Below are 24,153 nucleotides of genomic sequence, written 5' to 3'. Positions count from 1 at the left end.
CATCCTGAGGTACTGTGCTCTTACCTTCTATCTCTGCGTTATCGTAATGAAAGCAAGGTCGCCGCACATGAACTTGAGAAGATTTTAAGAGACTGTGATATTATAAAAGACTTTGTGGATGATCGCTTTTGCCTGAGTTTTTGAAGCCTCGCTATAAGGAAGTATCTGCTTTGTTGGAACGTGCCGATTGTGATGTTTGTTGTCGTCAGGATAATCAGCTGTCAGTCTTTTGAGCTGTCGTCATGGCAATGTCTAAGCAGAACTCAAGTGACGTTAGTAGTGATTTGAGTACAGACTCGAAGCCAGAGAATGTAATCGGAGATCTTAAAGGTCACATAAGTAAGAGGAAAGATAAACTTTCTGTGCTTATAGCAGAAATAGAAAGTCTTAAAGATAATCCAGAAAATCATTCAGAAGTAGCAGAAAGACTTGAAAATTTTTGCGAGACGCACAGTGAGATAGAGGAGTTGAATCAAGGATTACTATCTGCGCTAAGTAAAGAAAGCGCAAGCGCAATTAAGAAACAGAAAACTACATTTGCTGAAAGCTCTAAGAATTGGAACGAATTTATTAATGTTACAAAGCTATGGCTGAAAGATGCAAATAGACTGTTAACACACACATCCGACAAACAGCTAGTTAATCAATTCGAAGAGATGCAATTACAAGAACGGAATCGCTCAAAGTCAAAGGTGCGAAAGGCTTCTCCGCAGTTAAAGCGCGCTTTGGATATTAAATGTGACTCTTTAGCCCAGAAAAGCGCTGCAGCAGCATCATCACCTTCTACGGCAGTTTTGGTTGAACAATCGACACTTGATAGAATCCTACGAAGGTTGGATGAACTCGAGTCGGAAAGGCAGGAACGACAGAATCAAGCTGAATATCAGAAAGCAATCATTGAAATGGCTAAATCGCTAACTCAACAAAACACAGCTACTACTCCACCACCTCGAGCTCAGCGTGTTGAAGTACCACACAGACAGGTCCCTTTATTTTCAGGTGACCCAATGACTTATACGAAATTTATCAGAGCCTTTGATCACGCTATAGGTGACGTACTAGCAGACCCACAAGATAAATTAGATTATTTGACTCAATATACAAGAGGATCAGCTCAAGAAATGATTAATGGTTGTACACTACTGCCACCAGATGAAGGTTATAAAAAGGCTAGAAAGCAGCTTGAAAGTTACTATGGCAACCAAGCGTTTGTAGTAGACGCCTACATAAGTAAAGCATTGAAGTGGCCTCAAATAAAACAAAAAGATGGGGAGGCCTTGAGAGACTATGCAACCTTTCTCGATAACTGTATGGACTCCATGACTAAAGCTAAAAATCGAGCAGCATTTAATAGCAATGAAAATATCCGTACTATACTTTCAAAGCTCCCATATTCTCTACAAAATAAGTGGGGGGATATAGCTTATGAAATTGAAGAAGAAGAAAAAAGAGAGATAGAAATTCGCGATTTAACTATCTTTTTACATAAACAGGCTAAGATATTTATGCATCATATTTATGGCAGCAAAGAGAAAAAGGAAAAGACTGACAATGTTAGGTCGTCCCCTCATAAGTATGGTCAGAAATCAGGAAGTATTTACACTACAAGTATAACTGATACTGCCGAAAGGGGAACTCAAGAAATCTCTGTCAAAAAGTCTGTTAATGATACATGTGCATTTAAAAAGCCTTGTGTATTCTGCAATGGCCAGCATACTCTTGCTGAATGTAGTAAAATCAAAGAACTGCCACATAAAGAAAGAATTGACTTTTTGAAATCTAAAGGTTTATGTTTTCGCTGTCTCAAACAGGGGCACCTTGGTAAGAACTGTAAAGAAAGAATGAAATGTCAGACATGTTCTTTTCAGCACCCAGACATTCTGCATATCAAAAAAGACAGTGGAGCAACATCTAAAGGTGCAGCCAATGTGGTAACACCTACTGAAAAGGAAACAGAGACTGGAACTTGTGCCTTTACTGGGGCCGGAGAAGAATGTGCACTACAAGTAGTTCCTGTTAAGGTAAAATCTAAGAAAAGTGAAAGGTATGTAGAAACATATGCCTTTATAGACCAAGGCAGTACAGTAACAATTTGCACTGAAAGGCTCCAGAAACAATTAAACCTTCAAGGGAGAAGAACACAAGTACTTCTCAAAACTATGAATAACTATGATGATGATTCAAAAGTGCTAACACAAAGTTCTGTCTTATCAGATTTACAAGTCTGTGGTCTCAATGATGATGAATATATTAATTTGCCAAAGGTGTTTACACAGGTCTCCATCCCAGTGGACAGAGAAAATATTCCACTACAAGAAGATATCGATAAGTGGGCATATCTTAAAGAGGTACGTCTAACTCCTATTGATTCTGAAGTTCATCTTTTAATAGGAATCAACTACCCAGAAATCTTCAAGGAGTTACGAACCATACCTAGCCAAGAAGGTGGACCTCATGCTATGAAGACTGCACTTGGATGGGTAGTCGGTGGACCATACAAAGAGATTGATGACCTCACAAAACAAAGTGGTAAGATGCCCAAACATTCAATCAATCGTGTGTCAATAACAGAGATTGAGGATATGTTGCTGCAACAGTATAACACAGATTTTCCAGAGCGCAGTTGTGAATAAAAAGAAGAAATGTCGCAGGAGGACATCAAGTTCATGCACACAGCCTCAGAATCTGCGAGACTGGTAGGTGGCCATTATTGTTTAAATTTACCTTTGAAGGATGAAACACTGAAAATGCCAAACAATCGCTGTATTGCTGAACAGCGGGCTATTGGACTCAAAAGAAAACTGAGCAAAAATTCAGGTTTCCACGGAGACTATAAAGCCTTCATGAAAGACATTATAGACAAGGGTTACGCTGTCAAGGTACCCAAAGAAAACCTAAATTGCAATGAAGGCAGAGTGTGGTACATCCCACATCACGGTGTGTATCATCCAAAGAAAAATAAAATTCGAGTGGTCTTTGACTGCACAGCCACCTACCAGGGAATCTCACTTAATGAGCAATTATTTAAAGGCCCCGACCTAACTAACACACTCATTGGTGTCCTTACAAGATTCAGAAAGGAGCCAGTAGCATTAATGGCAGACATTAAGTCAATGTTCTACCAAGTTAAAGTACCAGATAAAGACACTGATCTTTTACGTTTTTTTATGGTGGCCTGAAGGTAATCTAAATAAAGACCTTGAAGAATATAAAATGACAGTACATCTTTTTGGTGCTACTTCTTCACCCAGTTGTGCTTCTTATGCTTTGCGTAGAACAACCGAAGATGCCAGAGATACATTTCCTGAGGAAGCTGTTAACACCATTCTCAATAACTTCTACGTGGATGACTGTTTAAGGTCAGTGACAACAGAAGAACAAGCTATAAAGCTGGCAAAGGACCTCCAAGCTCTATGCCTCAAAGGGGGATTTCATTTGACTAAGTGGGTGAGTAACAACAGAGAAGTTTTATTGTCTATTCCTGAAGAAGACAGAGCTCATGAACAAAAGGACTTAGACTTGAGCCACAGTCTCCTTCCCACAGAGCGTGCCCTGGGTGTCCAGTGGTGCACAGAAACGGACTTTTTCAAATTTCAGATTAAGTTACAAAACAAGCCCGCTACAAGGCGTGGTATTCTCTCTGTTGTTAGCTCAGTTTATGATCCACTTGGTTTTCTAGCACCCGCCCTACTGCCAGCAAAACTTATTTTAAGAGACTTATGCAAAGAGAAATTTGGGTGGGATGAAGAAGTAGAAGTCAAACACATTCAGAAATGGAAAAGATGGATGGATGATTTGCAGTTACTTACAGACTATAAAGTGAACAGATGCTTCAAACCTACAGGGTTTGGAACCATAAAGACAGCACAAATGCACCATTTTGCAGATGCCAGTGAAGATGGATATGGCACTGTCACTTACCTTGTCTTAACCAACAAAGAGGGCAAAAAGCATTGTTCATTCCTGATGGGCAAGTCAAGAGTTGCATCATTGAAACAGGTCACGATTCCAAGATTGGAGCTGACAGCAGCCGTTGTGGCAGTCAAAATGGACAAAATGCTTAAAGGTGAGCTTCAAATGCCCTTAGAAGAATCTACATTCTGGACTGACAGCACCACGGTGCTAAAATACATTTCAAATGAAAGCACTCGGTTCAAGACCTTTGTTGCCAACAGAATCTCCATGATCAGAGATCATTCACAGCCTTCACAGTGGAGGTATGTCACATCTGCCCTTAACCCGGCTGATCAAGCATCCAGAGGGCTAAGCATAGAAAACTTTCTCAAAAGCACCACATGGTCACAAGGTCCAAGTTTCTTATTGAAGCCCGAACGGGAGTGGCCAACAAGACCAGATCAACCGAACGATTCACTCATTGAAGATGATCCAGAAGTTAAAACTTGTGCAGTTAACATGACAAAAATAGAGGAAGCAACCGAGCCCATCCATAAACTAATCACTTACTTTTCAGATTGGCATCACTTGAAGAAAGCAATGGCTTGGTTCCTCAAGTTTAAAGACTTAATGCTGAACTTAAGAAATGAAAGAAAAACATTCCAACTAGAAGTCAGTCAGACAAAAAGTAATCTAGAGGAACAAAAATCACTAATTGCAAAGCACATGAAAAAGGTATAATGACTTTAAAAACAAATCCAATTTCTCTAGACGACTTAGCTAAAGCCGAAACAGAGCTTATGTGCCTCAGTCAACAGCAAGAATTTCCAGAAGAATTAAAGGCTTTAAAGAAAAAGACTTGTGTTAAAAAGAACAGTCAAATCTATAAACTTGGCCAAGACTCTGCAAAGCTGCAATGCCAAAAGAAGCTAAACACCTCGCAATTCCTGGGTAATGGGGCGAGTCTTCAAGACGATGCCAGATGCCAAAGGTGCAGTCAGAAGAGTTTGTGTACAGACCAAAACCAGCACACTGGACAGACCCGTGAACAAACTATGCCTGCTTCAAGAAACAGCAAGTGTTTGAAATGAGAAATTTTTAAAATGTTTGTTTGCAGTGTTATTGCTAGTGATTTGAAAACAATAGTTAATATAAAGTTAACTGGCTCATATTGAAGTATAGTAATTGACTCCACTCCTGCATAGCCAATTAGGGGCCGGAAATGTAAGAGCCAACCTTAGAAAGTTAAAGTTTTGAGTTAAACTCATACTAATGTTTGCTTTATTTGAATAGAATATAATTTCTTCTATAGTCACAGACAATGGTATAGTATTTTCCCCCTATAAGTTAGTAAGAGATAGAATCTTCTTGCTATAACTGAGAAACAGTGTGATATTAGGTTTACTTGTGTTTAGAGCAGGTCCCAGTAATCAGGGACTTGAAAGACCCATTTTCTACTCAGAGATGGGATAAGCATATAGTTTTCTGACCGCTTTGAAATGGCAGAAACGTTTTGAAATGGTTCAGAAATTATAAGTAATTAGTAACGATTTAAGATGTAACAAGATTAAGCTTAGAACTGAATTTTTCTTATTATAAATTTTTCCCATTTTTTTGCTATTTTAATTTTCTTTTTTTGTGTGAACTGTTTTACTTTGAAATTTAACTAAACTTTTAAAAAATGAAGATATTTTGTCTGTGGAATCATTTCTGCGCGTCAGGCCTTTGTTGAATCCCATTTTTTGAGTTAGAGCTGCAGAATTTTGGAAACTTTGGGAAAACGCAGCTACATCTACTTTGTTTTGAGATGTAGCAGATGTACTGAAGGTATACCTTGAATGGTCCCCTCATGTCTTTATGAAAAACAACGTGTCTTAAAGGACATTTGTATCAAGCCTTGCAATGCCGCAAAGGAACTTCCATTACCTAATGCAATGTTATATTAATTGCTTAATCAATTAGATTATTCAGGTTAAACTCTTAATCAAATAAAAGCTCATTGTTAAAATACCCAGTTTCTAAAGTTTTACATTCACAAACCTTTGACATAATATTCTTACACCTACATCATTAATAAACATCATATCCCAGAACAGTGTCAGAGTGAGACAAGCATTACAAGAGATGTCACTAGACCAGTAGAATTCCTTCAGACCAACAAGAGGCAGCAGATGTAATGTCTGCCTGTTTTTCTAAATAAGGACAGTCAATGGGATTGGGACTCTGGAGGAATCCTTTATCAGGGAGAGGCTGTTGCTTTATGGAGCGAAACTGGTCTTGAAGATGGTAAAGATGCTTGACACAGAAGTAACTATGGGATGAGGCTTAAAGGCAATTGCTTGTTTGTTTATAATGATTAACAGTTATTAATTAATTAAAATCAACCATCAATTATCAAATATAATAAAAGCAAATAAAAGCTCATTGTTAAATACCCAGTTTCTACAGTTTTACATACATACACCTTTGACCTATGTCATTAATAAACTGCTTGATTAAACTGTCAATGAGAGAAAAGTACTTCTCCTTTCACTTGGGAAATACAGAAGAAAAGGTCTCTGAATAGTTGGAAATTCTACAAAAAGTAAGACAACCCTGAGGTTGACTCCAGGTGACATTTTGGTGCTATCTCTGACCCAGGCCTAAGTTTCAGTCATTACAGATCCAAACTACTTCAAATGTTGTTTGGTATTTTAGAACAACCGCAGAGTTAAGGTATGCAGGATATTGAAAATGTGTCCATTAGTTTAAAGCTGTTGTAATGCTTTATTTTCAGGCTTCCCAAATTGTTTTGACAGAAAGGATCATAAGAAAATGTAGAAAGCTGAAAGTTGAATTTTCAAATTCTTCGTTTGATCCATAAATTTAAAAACGCCATAGCCAATCCTCACTCCTCCTAACAGTACTTAATGATACTTGTTAAGGAAAGCCTGCATTGGCACACCACCACCAAAATGGCAGAGATTTGAGGGCAGAACAACAGAAAATCTTTGGGAAAGACTAGCTAGACATGTTGGTGAAAGATCAATATAGGACACTACTAGACTTCCACATTTACTGTGCCACAGAAGTTGAACAAGCAAAGAATTAGTGCTGGAAGTAAGAAAGTCAGCCCCCAACAGAAATAACGACACTGGAGGGCATGTGATCGCGCAGATGATGGGGGTGCCTGACCCTCTGTATAAAGTAAGATGGTATAGAGGGTTGGCAAAGGTACAAAAAGCAACTTGACTGGAAAGAAGCCACACATTGTTGCAAGTTGAAATAAATGGCATTACAGTACCCTTTTAAGGTTAAGACCTATGTGGACTGGCATGAGGTCAGTCGTTACCCTCCATTCCTTTTGCTGGCATTCAAAACAACTCTTTAAAATTTAAGGAAGGGGTGTAGGGACACCAGGACTCAGTCTTCAGGTAAAATGACAAATTAAACTAACAAATCAGTATACTTTTCCCATCATAACAGCAAATACCACAAAACCATAAAAAACTTTATATTGGAAAATCATACAGTATTTTATTGTTATAAAATCTTTCTCATTACTTTGTACTTTCTGTCATACACACTGATAACATCTTTCTTTTGTCCTTATCTTTCCTGTCCTCCATAGTCTTGCTTTTTTACTGATAAATATTGAAGCTGACTCATATGTTACCTGTAGAAAACTTTATGGGTCTATTTCATCTCATAGTATTATTTTGTTTTCTTGAACACAACCTTAGTTTAGAGTTGGCACTGCAATGTGTTGAATGACAGTATATCCATCCATGCAAACTGTAAGGAGAAACATCACTTTAACCAAAGTCACAAATCAGAATTCTTACATGTCATGTCTAAGAGACCACCCAGATTCATAAACATAGTTCTGCTCCAACTTACTTAAATGGTAACATGCCCAAGATCTTTACCTAACATCATGTAACATTTTAAATAATGCTAAGCAAAATGGTTTATTTGAATCGTTCAAAAGCAAATAATTATTGATGGATTAAAATGCTTTTCCCAGAACGCATGTACTTATTATTGAATGTCTGGATGTCAAACTCAGACTCGGATTTCGTAGTAACACACATAAACAGAAGGTAATTGCTTCTGCTAATAATAAATAGAAATAGTACACACAAAAATATATTAAAGTGATTAAGACAAGTTTATAAGGTTTAATGTGTGTAAGTTCATTTTAAAAGTAAAGAAATACAAAAGATCAAATACTGCAAATAGAAGACTTAAAGCTTCTAGAAGAAGTTAAAAAAACAACCTACATAATAGTTATAAAGGCTCCAGAGCTTCATTCACAAAAAATGATTAAATTGCAAATCTGAATATACAGTTTTTGGACTTTCACTTCAACTCATAACACTGCAGTAAACAATGTGTCAAAGAAGAAGACATTTAAGTTAATATAAAAGTTCTTATCCATGGGAGATACGTAATCACTTTATGTTCATCAGGAAAAAGCCAAAATAATGATAATGAAATCAAAGGTGAAAGATACATTATTTATATGAATATGGATCTAATGAAATCAAACATGTCAATTTCCGGTAATGCTTAAGACAGTCAATTAAAAGATTCAGACTTTAAAATAATACAAAATTGGGGGGGTTAATCCAGCCTTGTGTCCAGCATTGGTGAGACAGGCTCTAATATGCCACAATCTTGAATTGGAAGGAACTGGTTCAGAAAATGGAAGGATGAACAGTATTCTAGGAGGGAAGAAATGGGTATCGAAGACCTGATATACAAACACACATCACTCGTGGCCATGCCTTAAGTTGCCTTCTATTGTAAACATCTAGGTACACCCCAAATGCAGAAACATCTGTCATTTCAGTTTCCACTGCACCCATTCTGTTTGTAACTAGTGGATCCATGTGGACCAGTGACTCCAACAAAGTTGCTGTTTTGGTTATGCTTATGCTGTCATACCTGGCAAACAATATTGTCTTGAATAAAAAAATAGTTTAACCTACAGTATATTCACCCTTAAAGTCTGCACACACATACAGGCACATGATCCACTTGATACCACTTTACCTCTTTGAACAGCACTGTTTATAGATTACGTGGGAAGAGCAGGTGTACCTAATAAATTGACCTATCAGTGTATACAACACATGGCATTAGCAAGAGACAAAGCAGTAAAAAAAAAATCTGTTTTATTGATAGCTGTACAGAATGTAAACATTTCCAAATAGACTATACTGAACTGTTGATATTGGAATGGTACTTTATTATAACAGATTTATAAACAGGAAAGATTGTAAAACAAGACTAGCAGCTGCTCAGAAGCACCTGGGAGCAGTTCACCCTCTGACTCACTTGACAATTTCCTGTACTGCTTTGTTCACAAAAACATTTTCACAGTTATAATGTAATGTACCTAGAATTTTGACACAGTGTGGAGCTATACAGCTATAATAATGCACCACAGGGAATACTTTATTCAAATATTTGTCTTTGTATTTACATTTAATAAAAAAGACATCTGTTCTAAAACAATTCTAGAAAAATTGGAGTTGTGGTAAATATAAAATATTTAAACATTTTGATTACCAGTGCTCAGTGACATATATAATGACTATATCTAAGAAAGTGATAGCACCAGGCAATGGGTAAGGAGCGCACAGCAGACACTGGAATGATCCCTGAAGGTAGATATGGGTCTGCTTTCTTAAGTTAATATCGACTGTCTCTCTCCAAACAGCCCACTCCAGTGACAGTGTCAGGACAACGACAAGTTCGACCAGCAGGGGTTGCCAGACACAGGTGTGTACAGCCACCATTGTTCACAGTGCAATAGTTCTGGCCTGAGGATAAGAAAAAAAAAAAAATATATATATATATATATATATACAGTATATATAAAATCATGTCCTGCGGTGGGTTGGCACCCTGCCCAGGATTGTTTCCTGCCTTGTGCCCTGTGTTGGCTGGGATTGGCTCCAGCAGACCCCCGTGACCCTGTGTTCGGATTCAGCGGGTTGGAAAATGGATGGATGGCTGGATATATAAAATCAATTACAGATATTCATATGGAAAGTAATGCATTTTACAAACAGCATCCTGACAAACATTCAAAAAATACAAATGGCATTAATGGAAACTTCTCAACAAGATATATCCCGTACACCTACAGTGGCATATAGTTTTGTTCCTGCTGAAACAATTATTTGCACAATGGTATCTGTTCTGCATTTTATGTTTTTATCTCAAACAGTATATTTGTCAACTTGATCTCTAGATTAAGCTGTTGATGGCATTTGATGAATTCAGTATAGAGCAAAATTTAAAATTAACTAATGTTTAAAATTACACTAGATAACAGATTCAAATTCAATTCATGAATGAACTCATCAATCCCAATTCAACCAAGAAAATGGAAATTGTAAATGAAACTTAAAGTATAGGAACCAGAATTAGAAATTAAGTTAAATTCATCCATCCATCCATTTTCCAACCCGCTATATTCCTAACTACAGGGTCACGGGGGTCTGCTGGAGCCAATCCCAGCCAACACAGGGCACAAGGCAGGAAACAATCCTGGGCAGGGTGCCAATCCACCGCAGGACACACACAAACACACCCACACACCAAGCACACACTAGGGCCAATTTAGAATCGCCAATCCACCTAACCTGCATGTCTTTGGACTGTGGGAGGAAACCGGAGCGCCCAGAGGAAACCCACGCAGACACGGGGAGAACATGCAAACTCCACGCAGGGAGGACCCGGGAAGCGATCCCGGGTCCCCAGGTCTCCCAACTGCGAGGCAGCAGCACTACCCACTGCGCCACCGTGCATTGAATGAAATTCTGTGCAATTACTTGTTTTGTGTCTTATTTCTTAGCATAAACATGAGATTAGTTATATTTATAGCTATACAGAACTATATAAATATGTATTGTATATGGGAAGTCACACAAATGCGCTTAGATGACAACTTCAGGGATCATCAAGAAGTAATTCCACTCTGAACCACAGGTTGGTGCTGTTGCTTAATGTCTTTTACCTTCCTCCCTCTGCAGAATGAATGACTGGACTTAACACTTATGATGTCACTGCTGGACTTTGACCTCCTGAACTTGCCTCTTCCTCCCTATGGACCTGAAAACTGGCTCCTACTCCTAATCACAACAAAATGTTACGGTGCATGTGTGTGTGTTTTTTTACCCCAATTTGTCTCAATTAAATGGGGATCTTCATAATCTCCTTCATTGTTCATTTTGCTATCTATCTATCTATCTATCTATCTATCTATCTATCTATCTATCTATCTATCTATCTATCTATCTATCTATCTATCTATCTATCTATCTATCTATCATTTCAGTTTACCATTAAAATAGTAAGATATATGAAAAATAGTAAGGTAAATTAATAAAATTGAGAATGTTGTATACTGTATAGTGTTTATGCAGCACCAGTGAAGAATTACAAAATAGTTTATTTTTTGTTAGTACATTTCAAAAACTAAATAAGATGGTGTAAATTAGTACTTCTTTACTTGAATCTAACATGTGATGTATTAAACCATAAAATACAATGTCATTTTCAAAGATTCATTAATGTTCTGTCGTTTATATACAGTAGTTTTAATTTTAATTGCTCCAAAACATCACTACATCCTCAAATTTCATTTTACTAAGATTGCATCTCTAAACCCTAAATATCTTACCATTGCTCACTGAAAATACATTCCACAGGTTAATATTATCAGATTTTTATTATTATTTTTTGAGTTTGCTGGGTTGACTTTTTTTTTTGTAAGCTCCAAAATTTAGTTCCTGTACTGTCAAGATGTGGTACACTGTTGCTAGGGGTTCAAAATCCAGACGTGCCACATTACTGATGACACACTTTATAAACCTATGCCGTATTCAATGCAGTATCCACGATTACAGATTTAAACCTCAAACAACTTTGTGCGTGCATACCTCCAGTTATAAAAGTCCCTTCATTAGTGACTTCTAGCAATTCTTTTATTGACAATATTCGCAGTTTAGAATTTCACTTTTTGCAACAGTTTTTCTGACTTTTTAAATTGATCCTTACAAAATTTTTCTGGGCATATGCTCATCTCACAATCAGGTCACCCTCATCCCTAGTGAATTGCCACATTCCACCTTACTGGCAGAACAAAAATAGCAATGAGAAATGTGAATTAAAGCTCATGAAAAATGTACAAAACTTTAGTTCTATACTTTCATGACTCTCTTATCATGTTAGGGTTAGGGTAAGCTCTGCCCTTGGCTCCAGCTTTTTCTCTATTTTTGCTGCATAATAAGATTTTCTTAACTTTTTACTCTGTTCTTTGTTTTAATGCTTGACTGCTTATTAGTTGTCATCCGATATTATTCTGGAAGGTTATTGTGTAGTGTGAATGATTCAAATAAAGTATGCAGATTTCCTTCATAAAGAAATGAGGATAAGTAAAGAAATGAACTTGGACAATGTGTAATACATACATTATGTTGGTATGCATTTCATGTTTTTGTATTCCATGTGGTTCATGTTATTTGATGTATAATGGAATTTATTAAATAAATTGCTTCCTTTCAATTCCAAATCAATTGCAATTCTTTTCCAGTTGATCTGGGTACAATTCCAAAATCCAATTAACATTCAGGAAGTGAATTTCAATTGACCATACATTCTCAATTTAATTAATGAATGGCCCAAATCCTGCTAGAAAAACCTTTCATTTAAACTGTATGTAAAACTGGACCATTTGTGCTACACTCTGATGATCCGCAAATGGTTTGATGTATATGTTTTGCAAACTGTAATCAGTTTAGGACATCATGCCAGGACCTGATTTTGCATATAGGCCAATACTTACATATCTGTTTTTATACAGTAATTTATTAAAAAATAAATATGTGGCTACAAAGTAAGAACTAATTTTGATCAAAGAAGGATTTAATAGTAATACATGAAATATTTAACTTCACTATGTGTTTATAAATTTTCAAGCAATATTCTACATCTGAGAAGTTAAAAGAACAAAAAAATGTCTTTGATTGAAACATGGCTTTTGAAATATTAAATTAAAATAATGATAATAATTAATATCTCACACAGAGCTGATGTAGTGTAATGCATGTATCTAAAATATTCTGACTTTTTAGCTGCAACAAGACATTTGGGAACACAATGGAAAAGGCGCTAAACTACAGAAGTGCAAAAACAAGTTTGGTCTAATTAATGAAAGAAAAGGTTATTTTCTGTGAAGGCCAGTTTACTGTACCAGGAGGGCATTGTGAATATGCAGTAGTTATGCCATAGAGCCTGGACCGCTTCTGAGGCAAAAATGCATCAAGTTCTTTTCCCACTGTACGCTCTACTGAGATGACAGCATCCCTGCAAGAAAAAGAAAAAGGAAAATCATCTGTTCATTATTCATTAATTCAAATATCCATTTTCCATTTTCTTATTTCCCATTAAAAGCCAGAGTATCCTGTTTGAGTCTTTTTAAAAGCTGGCATACAATGGCACCTGTACACAGGGCAGGATACAGTCTGTCTGTCATAGGAGCTACAAAGCTAAAAAGAATGTAATAGCACTGAACTGTACGGAGAAAAACCTTGTACAATAAATGGCATGTAAATGTTATATTGAGGAAATATTTAACTAAACTTGAACAATAACCCACATAATATCAGACTAAGGAAATGTTTTGTTTTCTTTTCCTTCTTAAAGTTTATCTTTCTATAAACATGATCACACAATGTACAAAGAAAACAAGAACAGTAACATTTCTGTATTCAAACATAAATTAGTTATGAAATTACAATGTTTAACAATGTTCCACAATAACTAAGTATCAAGAAGAATATTAATACTATAACATATCATAAAGAAGCATCTCTCAGACCTGCTTGTTCCATTTCAAGCTTGTAGGGGGTCACAGTCTGTTCTGGCAGGAACCAACGCATCACAGGGCCAATTTACAAGGGGACAACCTAGAATTACCTTGTAAGATACATTGTGGAATATGGAGTAAATACCATACAGACTTGGGAATAACTTGCAGACACCTCACCAGACAACAAGTAGGCATGGAGCTGAAAACCAGGCTCCTGTGGAAGTATCAGTCTACAAAATGGGTAAATGTTGTTTAATGTCCTGTGGGAGAGATAGAGTTTCAGGATGGAATTGGAGGACCTGCAGTACTCGAGTTCCTCTTAGAGTGGAGATTATGAGGTCTACTCCTGGCTTGATTAAGGATCCTGTTCACAATATTAAAAGGGTATTACTCTTTGAAGCTCTCAAGGAAAACGTAACAAAATAATCTCTACCTCCTCCAATCTGTGTAGTACAAATTTTTCCCGTAGGACGTAATTCCAAAGGGGTACTGGATTCCTTCAAGGACTTTTCTACGGCCTGTTTGATTAGGGTTCATGCATTCTACTCGTTGAGTGCCTGCAAATAAATACAAAAAGTACCTGTATTGTAACATTAGAGTATGTAAAGAATTTATGAAAAAGTTATGTAGTTTAAAGTTAATATCATCCACATAGAAACAACATTAACTGCACAGGTCTCCAGTGTTTCATGTGATTTTTGTGTCCAATAGAGTTATGCATTTTTTTATAATTAGAACAAAATACAATTCTTATTATATCAAAAATGATAACATAAAAATCCAGCCCACATACCTTTTATCTCCAATATATACCATAACAAATAAAAACAAAAATTATCTGAACATGTGAAGCAACCAAATCACTACCACTCTGTGTCACTTATGCTATTACATAGCATGGCTGCATTTTGTTAGTTAATGTCATGTTTTGTTTAAATTGCAGACTTTAAAATTAAAGAGCTATCCTAATGCCACATACATATTTGAACTCCATATTTTTTTGGCCATTAATCACTTATTTTACAAATGTAAAGGTGCTATCTTGTTGTGTAGGAATAGTTGAATATACCTGCATCAACCCAGCACAGAAGTAGTGAATAAGGATCATATGTTAAGCCATTGGGCAAGGCGAGATCAGTCTTCACTATTATCCTTCTGTTTGTGCCATCCATGTAGGCAGTTTCAATCTTAGGAGCTTCTCTGTTCCAATCAGTCCAGTAAATATGTCTGTTGGAAAATGTGTTAAGTTACAGTTTTTAAGTATTATGTTTCCTTACCATTCCGATTCATACCATCTCCTTCTAGAAATCTCCTGGGTGATTATGTTTCAAGAATAAGATTCAAATACAGGATGAAAGGCATCCATTATTACATCATATACTGACACTGATGTCTCATTTATGCATTTATTAATTTACAATTAGGAAAACATAATTTGAGTGCCATGCAGAGTTTAATTAAACCAACTACCAAAATGAATGAACAGTTATACTAAGTTATACTGGATACAGCTAAGTAGAAAAAACAAATATCTCACAACCTTTTAACTTAAAGTCATTAAGTGGGGAGACTCAATATTATTCAAGCATATGCCTGAGCACTGGCACGAAACCATTAGTGTCTAGAAAAAACAGTGCAACTCAAGGCCTTCTCAGGGCTATTGAGCACAACTCAAAAGCAAAAAACTAATTAGCTTCTCTTTTTATTTTCCTTGATGCTCCTATTACATGACTTGATTAATTGATTAGCATGATTGTTATTGCCAAGTCACAGATGAATATGGGCACTGTCAGAGAGAACTCCACATAAAAGGTGTATCCACGGGTGGAGTAAAGGCACCTTTCTTGCAAAATTATTTATGTAATTTATAATCAGAAAATTGGGTGGCACAGTGGCGCAGTGGGTAGCGCTGCTGCCTCGCAGTTAGGAGACCCAGTTTCACTTCCCAGGTCCTCCCTGCGTGGAGTTTGCATGTTCTCCCCGTGTCTGCGTGGGTTTCCTCCGGGCGCTCCGGTTTCCTCCCACAGTCCAAAGACATGCAGGTTAGGTGGATTGGCAATTCTAAATTGGCCCTAGTGTGTGCTTGGTGTGTGGGTGTGTTTGTGTGTGTCCTGCGGTGGGTTGGCACCCTGCCCGGGATTGGTTCCTGCCTTGTGCCCTGTGTTGGCTGGGATTGGCTCCAGCAGACCCCGTGACCCTGTGTTTGGATTCAGCGGGTTGGAAAATGGATGGATGGATAATCAAAAAATGAAATTAGTTAGAAATGCTTGGTAATGTATTCTAAAAAGCAGGCTGGCTAGCTATGTTGTTACTGTAGTACTTTCTCTTATATTACTGGAAACATAACTTAAGGGCAAACGTAATCCTAAAAGGATGCATGCATCTGTTCATCCATTTCCTAAGCCAGTGATGCCCAACCTACGGCCCCCGGGCCATATACGGCCCGTGAAGGTGTTACATATGGCCCGCTCTTTTATTCCTATATTCACATAGTTATTTAGTGATGTATGACTGTACGCTAATATTAGAATAACTTTCAGTCAGAGACGATCCCTGATGGCGCCGGAGGGTCGCTCTTTACTTAACCCTAACTGTTTTCAGAAGCCAGACAAACAAATTTTGTTAATTCTTTCTTATCTGTGATGCTATTGGGGTCTGGTATGTCTTCCCCCACCCCACGCCCCTCCTACCTTCGAATAATGACCAACCACGTTGACTCAACGTCGTTGAGGAATGGAGCAGAAACTCGCTTCGTAACATGTGTGGCGTCCCCCTGCGCCTTACAAGAAATACTACGGGTCATCGTAATTGCGATTTTTTCCCGTGTCAGACAGTTCGCCTTCAGCATTTGATTTGAGCGGATGGTGCTATCGGTGTAGCCGTGGACAATGCCAGAAAGGAAGAAACGAAAGGTTGACTCGGAGTGCAGAAATTTTCAGGAGAAGTGGACAAATTTGTATTTTTTTGTACAACAAGATGAGAAACCACTGTGTCTCATCTGCAAGGAGACGATTGCAGTATTCAAGGAGCACAATATTAAAAGACACTATGAAACTAAACACAAAACAAAGTATGATCAATGTGTTGGTTTGCCACGTGAAGAGAAGATTGCCAAGTTGCGTGAAGAGGTTGGTGGATTAACAAAACTGTTTAATAATAGAAGAAAAGAAAACAAAGCAGCAGTTTGAGCGAGTTTTCGGGTTGCTCACATATTGAGTAAGGAAGCCAAACCATTTTCCAAAGGTGAATGTGTGAAAAAGTGCATTCTTGCAGTGGTAGAAGAACTGTGCCCGGAGAAAAAGAGTGCAATTGAGAGTGTTAGTTTGTCTCGAATGACAATCAAAAGATGAGCTGAAGATTTGGGAAGCGATCTTCTGCTGCAACTGAAGACGAAGGCGGGTCAATTTGAAATGTTTTCAATTGCTGCTGATGAATCTACAGATGTGACAGACACTGCTCAATTGTTGGTGTTTATTCGTGGTATAAACACTACTTTTCAAATTACTGAGGAGTTGGCGGCAATGAAAAGTATGAGTGGAACAACTACTGGGGAAGGCTTGTTCAGAGAAGTATCACAAGTGATTGACGACCTTGAGCTCGACTGGAGTAAACTTGTAGGAGTGACTACGGATGGTGCAAAAAGCATGGTTGGACAGCACAATGGGTTGGCTTCCAGAATAAGTCAAAAAGTGCTCGCATCAAATGGTTCTCAACCATTACAGCTCCACTGTGGAAAGCAATTGAACTTAAAACATGTTATGAAGGTCGTTGTTAAAACTGTGAACTTCTTAAGATCGCACGCGCTTAATCACAGGACTTTCAGAGAATTTCTCAACGAAACTGAATCTGAGTATAATGACGTCATATACTGTATCACAGTGAAGTTCGTTGGTTGAGTCGAGGCAAAGTTTTAAAACGGTTTTTTGACCTGCGGCATGAGATAGATATCTTCATGACTGAAAAATCAAAGCAACTTCCTGAGCTTAGCGATCCCTCGTGGCTATGGGATTTAGCAATTTTGTGTGATTTAACTCAATATTTGAACGAACTCAATATAAAGCTGCAAGGAAAAAACAAGCTTATCTGCCATATGTATGCGGATATAAGTGCATTTCAAGCTAAATTGAGACTTTTCATGCAACACGCTGAAAGGGAGCAATTGGTGCATTTTCCGACGTGTACTGCACTACGACAGGCACAGATGAACGTTCACTTCCCAAAAAGAAGAATGGTCCAACTTCTGAAGCTGCTGAGTGAAAATTTTGAGGAGAGGTTTACAGATTTCCATGACCTCGGGAGTGAAATCCGTTTGTTTGAAAATCCGTTTTCAGTTGACGTTCCCACTGCGTCAACTGATTTACAACTGGAACTGATCGAGTTACAATGCAATACGTCTCTGAAGGATAAATTTAGAGAAAAACCTCTCCCAGAGTTTTATGCTGAACTGTTACCAGTGAACTTTCCAAATTTGCGAAAGGAAGGACTGAAAATGACCACGGCGTTTGCAAGCACATACGTTTGTGAACAAACTTTCTCCGTGATGAAGAGAGCAAAAACCGGATCACGTTCTTGCATTACAGATGATCATCTTCATTCTGTGCTAAGGATCAATGTGACAAATCTTGACCCAAACATTCCGAAACTGGTTTCTGAAAAACAACTGCAGACATCGCACTAATAAAATAAGCATCGGATGGTGAGTCCACCAATTATTGATTTTTCATTTCTTTCCTTTTCTCACGTTTCGGTAACTAGAATAATTTTAAATATCCATATTTAATTTTCGCATACGTTGTGGCCCGCGAAATTCACAGCAAAGTCAAGTTTGGCCCCCATATTATGAAAGGTTGGGCACCATTGTCCTAAGCCATTAAATCAGTTCAGAGTTGGGGGGAGTCAGTGTCTATTACAGCAGCACTATTTATATGTCTACTCATGCCAATTTAGATTTACAAGTTAACTTTCAAGATTTGGGCAGTGGGAGGCAAAATGGATAACTGAAAATAAATTAAACAAACACGGTGAGAATGTGCAAACTACAAATGGGCAGTGATTATATGAAAGCAGAACCTTGGAACTATGAGATAGCAGCACTAACCACTGTGCAATCTTACCACTAGTGCAATGCATCATCAGTATTACATAATGAGTGCTAATATTATTATACAAATATTGATTTCTTTATTCTGTTATGTATTTTGTATTCTTATGTTGCAAACTGATGTAGTGGGTGGCACTGTTGTCTTACAATTAAATGATTTTGGTTCAAATCCAGGCCCAGTCACTCTTTGTGTGGCATATATTGGTTTTCCTGTGTGTTTAACATGGGCCCTTTCCAGAAAGTCTCTTTTTATGCCACAACCAAAAGATGATCAAGTTAAGTTGATCAGCAACTCTAAATATACCAGGTAAGGATGAGTGTAGGGCTGTGTACTAGAATGTGGTCATTAATGTTACTAGTGTTCTGTCCAGAACTGATGTCTGCCTTGCACATGGCGCTGCAAAGACAGCCTCCTGCTCCATTTTATCCTCTTTTTAAAAAAGCAGGGAAAATGGATGAATATATTTTGTAGCCCTGTGAGCTGCACTGTAAAGTTAATTATTCATGCTGTACTATGCTACATGACCCAGTGAAAACTGCTTCTATTATTCTAGTGCATTCCATTTGACTTACAACTGCCTTATTTGTTGTAATGTCCTGTTCATGTCCTGATCATGTTGTTGTAGCCCTCACAATCTACAATTTTTTTCCTGGAAGATTAACTGTTATATAAAGTGTTCTGGCTAATAAGAAAGAGTAAAGACTGAGTAATTACAAAAAATTTTTCAACACTACAAACTGTATTTCAGAATAAAACAAAATAAATCGTATGAGTTAAGCATGTCTTCCTTTTAAGACAAATACTATTCAGGTTGATAATTGTTTTGAGAACAATTACATTTACATATTGAATTTCTGGTAATGTATTGGAAATCTGTCATTACAGCTTAACTTCTCAGTCTTGTAATGCAAAACAAACACAAGTGTCCTGATTTATTGTATTTTCCATATTCAAAAATACAACTATTTTTTTTTTTTTATGTTTTGGCCTTTTCATAGTATAGTACTAGTACTGTTTGTTATCCCAAAAGAAAGCTGATGGGTATAATGTCAAAAAATATCTCTGTCTAGCTGTATAAATTCACTCTATTAAACGTTTAAGTGGGGACATGAATGATGCATATACAGTCATATGAAAAAGTTTGGGAACCCCTCTTAATTCTTTGGATTTTTGTTTATCATTGGCTGAGCTTTCAAAGTATCAACTTCCTTTTAATATATGACATGCCTTATGTAAACAGTAGTATTTCAGCAGTGACATTAAGTTTATTGGATTAACAGAAAATATGCAATATGCATCATAACAAAATTAGACAGGTACATACATTTGGACACCCCAACAGAGATATTACATCAATACTTAGTTGAGTCTCCTTTTGTAAATATAACAGTCTGTAGACACCTCCTATAGCCTTTGATGAGTGTCTGGATTCTGGATGGAGGTATTTTTGACCATTCTTCACTACAAAATCTCTCCAGTTCAGTTAAATTTGATGGCTGCCGAGTATAGACAGCCTGCTTCAAATCATCCCATAGATTTTCGTTGATATTCAAGTCAGGGGACTGTGACGGCCATTCCAGAACATTGTACTTCTCCCTCTGCATGAATGCCTTTGTAGATTTCGAACTGTGTTTTGGGTCATTGTCTTGCTGGAATATCCAACCCCTGTGTAACTTCAACTTTGTGACTGATGCTTGAACATTATCCTGAAGAATTTGTTGATATTGGGTTGAATTCATCTGACCCTCGACTTTAACAAGGGCCCCAGTCCCTGAACTAGCCAAACAGCCCCACAGCATGATGGAATCTCCACCAAATTTGACAGTAGGTAGCAGGTGTTTTTCTTGGAATGCAGTGTTCTTCTTCCACCATGCAAAGCGCTTTTTTGTTATGACCAAATAACTCAATTTTTGTCTCATCAGTCCAAAGCACTTTGTTCCAAAATGAATCTGGCTTGTCTAAAAGAGCATTTGCTTACAACAAGTGACTCTGTTTGTGGCGTGAGTGCAGAAAGGGCTTCTTTCTCATCACCCTGCCATACAGATGTTCTTTGTGCAAATTGTGCTGAATTGTAGAACGATGTACAGATGCACCATCTGCAACAAGATGTTCTTGCAGGTCTTTGGAGGTGATCTGTGGGTTGTCTGTAACCATTCTCACAATCCTGCACATATGTCGTTCCTGTATTTTTCTTGGCCTGCCAGACCTGCTGGGTTTAACAGCAACTGTGCCCGTGGCCTTTCATTTCCTGATTCCATTCCTCACAGTTGAAACAACAAAATTACAAGGGTACCCAAATTTTTGCACAGCCAGTTTTTCACATTTGATTTAATTTAATTTAATTTTAACACAACTAAATACTGCTTCACTAAAAATCTTTACTCAGATGTTCCTAGGAAATGAAAGACATACCACTGTTATCTTTTTTGTTGAAAGTAGATTAAATTATTATGTAGGCTGAGAGGGGTTCCCAAATTTCTTCATATGACTGTAACATATTCTAACTTAAAAAAACACATACTTCATAAAAGCTGCAAACTAACACTTACCCTTTTACAGGATCAGTCACAATTGCTCTGGGATTCACTAGATCTGTATCAAAAAGGACCCGCCTCTGGCTGCCATCAAGCTTTGATACCTCAATCTTGTCCAGCATGGAGTCTGTCCAGAACAGGTTGCGACCCAAGTAATCCACAGCAATTCCCTCAGGACTTTCTATGTCTGAATAACAATGCAAATATATCACCAAATTGTGTACAGGCAAGACAGAATTCCACCCAAGGGGTTAGGCACATGAAAGTCTACTATCTTTATTCTTGTCCTTTTTCTTAATGTACTCTGAGAATGATACTGTGCCCCAGGCCATCTCTACAAAGAGACATGTCTACAAACTTGAGCAACTGAAGACACAAGAAACTACTGCATATTAAATGACTGAAAACACAACATAACTAAACATAGAGCGGACTACATGTAGCAAGGGGTGCATGTCTACAGTATAGAACTTATGTAAAAAAAGACCAAATTCAATCTAACAATTTTTAAGGAGCAATAAAAAAAATCAATAAAACTTTGAATAGTATATTCTAGATTTTGTTTTTTAAAGTACCACTTTATGTGATTCAATTGATTTTCATCTCTTTAACCAAATTTCTAGTAAATGATTAATACAGAAGATGTTTACTGATTTGTAAATGAGATAAATAATCAATATATCAAATATATAGCATAAACACAAAACATCTTTCACATTATAAAAATTATTTTTTTCTTATCTATAAGAATGTTTTATTATGTAAGGTGATAAAAAGAATTTGACTGAACAAGTTTCATCTTTACCATTTGGATTATATTGGCAAAGTTTTGTAATTTTTACAAAGATAAAAGTATAACGAAAATGGATAGTGTGCCCTGTGTTGGCTGGGATTGGCTCAGCAGACCCCCGTGACCCTGTATTCAGATTCAGCGGGTTGGAAAATGGACGGATGGATAGATGTCTGAATAAATCACAGAACCTACAGCTAATTCAAATACTTACTTATTTATTTTGTGAATCTGTTTATTCCAATGCAGGGCCATAAGAATTTGGAAACTATTCCAACAACATTTAGTGAAAACAGGAATCATTTATTCTCCTGAATTTCAATGCAAGAGAATCAAACTTAAAGCACATAAACACATATGGCCAAATTCACTCATAGCAGAGTTTGTACAGTATTTGCTATTGTACCTAACCTGTTTGCTTTTAACACATGAGAGGGAAGAAAAGTACTCCATGAAACACACAGGGACATGGGGAAATATACATACACAACACAGACAGTGTTAAGATTTGAACCCAGGACTCTTAATGTAAGGAAGCAGTGCTAATCAAACCACTGCATCTCATTACTGGCTATTTTCAGATCGGTGACATTTAATGCATACAATTAGTTTTTTTGTAAGATGACACAGCCAGTGTGGTTGAGAAGTTAATTTTGAATTTATAAGACCTTAGATAATTTTTAATTGCAATCCATTAGATGTAAGGAGGTGACTCAAAAAGTCATCGTCAGCTAGTCATTATTATTGTACATGCTGTATGTGTATGTTTTGTGTTGTATTGCTGGTGAAAATTACTTGAAAAACTCAACTTTTACAGTACATCATATAGCAATTGAGCCCTGCATTAACTATTCCCATTCATCTCAGTATGTGTTAAATATCATACATAACAAAGCATTTGTGACCAAATTTGATCCATCTGTTTTATTATTATTCTGAGTTAAAATTTAGACGTGCTTACCTGTTTGGATTACTGAAATGGGCTCTCCACCTGACAGAAGAGCTCTGCTGATTGATGGTCCAGTAATATCTGTCCAATACACCATTTTATCAACACAGTCATAAGCCACCGCTATGACCACTTTGTCCTAAAAAAATTACAAAAATAAATATTAAAAGCTTTCTTCTTCTGTAACATACTTCAAGTATGAATCGTCATAATTTCACAAGACACGATAAACATTTTGATGACTAACCCAAACTGCAAAACCATAAAGCACAGAAATGTCTAGACTCCAAATTATACAAAGGCCATTTTGTGCTTCTTTGCATGTGCCAACCATGTGTCCAAAAATTATAGACATTTTTCTGGTGTAACAATTACTACCGTGCTGTTTTAAAAACTTATGATTATGTATCTTCAAAGCATTTTGCAAATCTTGAATTGTTTCAACCCATTTTGAATTTCATCTTAACCAGATAATATGAGGTACATGTATCTCACTGATAAGCCAGCCTGGGTAAAGAAATTCTTCCTCCTCATTGCTTTAAGAGTGTAGACAGAATATTTATTCACTAGATATTACAGTTATTCCTAGCAGTATATTTGCAAACAATAGAGCTGCCAATTTAGACAATATTTATATCAACACCCTTTAGTTTATTGTGATTATACAACATTTTCGTACTCTGTATAAATAGTTGAGGGAAAAACGCAAGCAATAACTATATATGTTTACAGGCAGGGTTTGTATGTAATGAATTAATAAGGACAAATCACTGACTGAAACAAAGAAATTCCAAAATATTAAGTACAGATGTTCAGCAAGCTATGTATACCCTGGGGATTCATTGATGCTAATCTACTGAAGCAGACATGTTTCTGTTCAAATGACAAAACACAGATGCTGCACTGACTACAGTGTGCAGAAGAAAATGTGCTGTACAAATGTACTATAATAAAAAATTGTCTTTCTGACATCATGCAAAAAAGGAGATTTTTAATATACTGTACATGGCATTTAA

The 24,153-nt window shown here is 37.0% G+C and overlaps 1 protein-coding gene across 1 annotated transcript in view; it reads right to left on the bottom strand.

Annotated features, from left to right (window-relative positions):
• Window positions 1-9,037: 9,037 nt before the first annotated feature.
• The window catches only part of nid1a (nidogen 1a), a 150,089-nt gene continuing 134,973 nt past the window's right edge, over window positions 9,038-24,153 (bottom strand). Inside the window, exons 14-19 of the mRNA XM_028820118.2 lie at window positions 23,150-23,276; window positions 21,414-21,585; window positions 14,832-14,989; window positions 14,196-14,319; window positions 13,145-13,257; window positions 9,038-9,704 (exon numbers count right to left, since the gene is read on the bottom strand). Of these exons, the coding sequence (XP_028675951.1) occupies window positions 9,574-9,704; window positions 13,145-13,257; window positions 14,196-14,319; window positions 14,832-14,989; window positions 21,414-21,585; window positions 23,150-23,276 (825 nt within the window). The 3' untranslated portion in view covers window positions 9,038-9,573. The remainder of the gene's footprint in view (window positions 9,705-13,144; window positions 13,258-14,195; window positions 14,320-14,831; window positions 14,990-21,413; window positions 21,586-23,149; window positions 23,277-24,153) is intronic.

This window comes from Erpetoichthys calabaricus, chromosome 15 (assembly GCF_900747795.2).
Source record: "Erpetoichthys calabaricus chromosome 15, fErpCal1.3, whole genome shotgun sequence".
NCBI lineage: Eukaryota > Metazoa > Chordata > Cladistia > Polypteriformes > Polypteridae > Erpetoichthys > Erpetoichthys calabaricus.
Note: the sequence above shows the minus strand (reverse complement) of the source record. Positions and strands in the feature narration are given on the sequence as shown.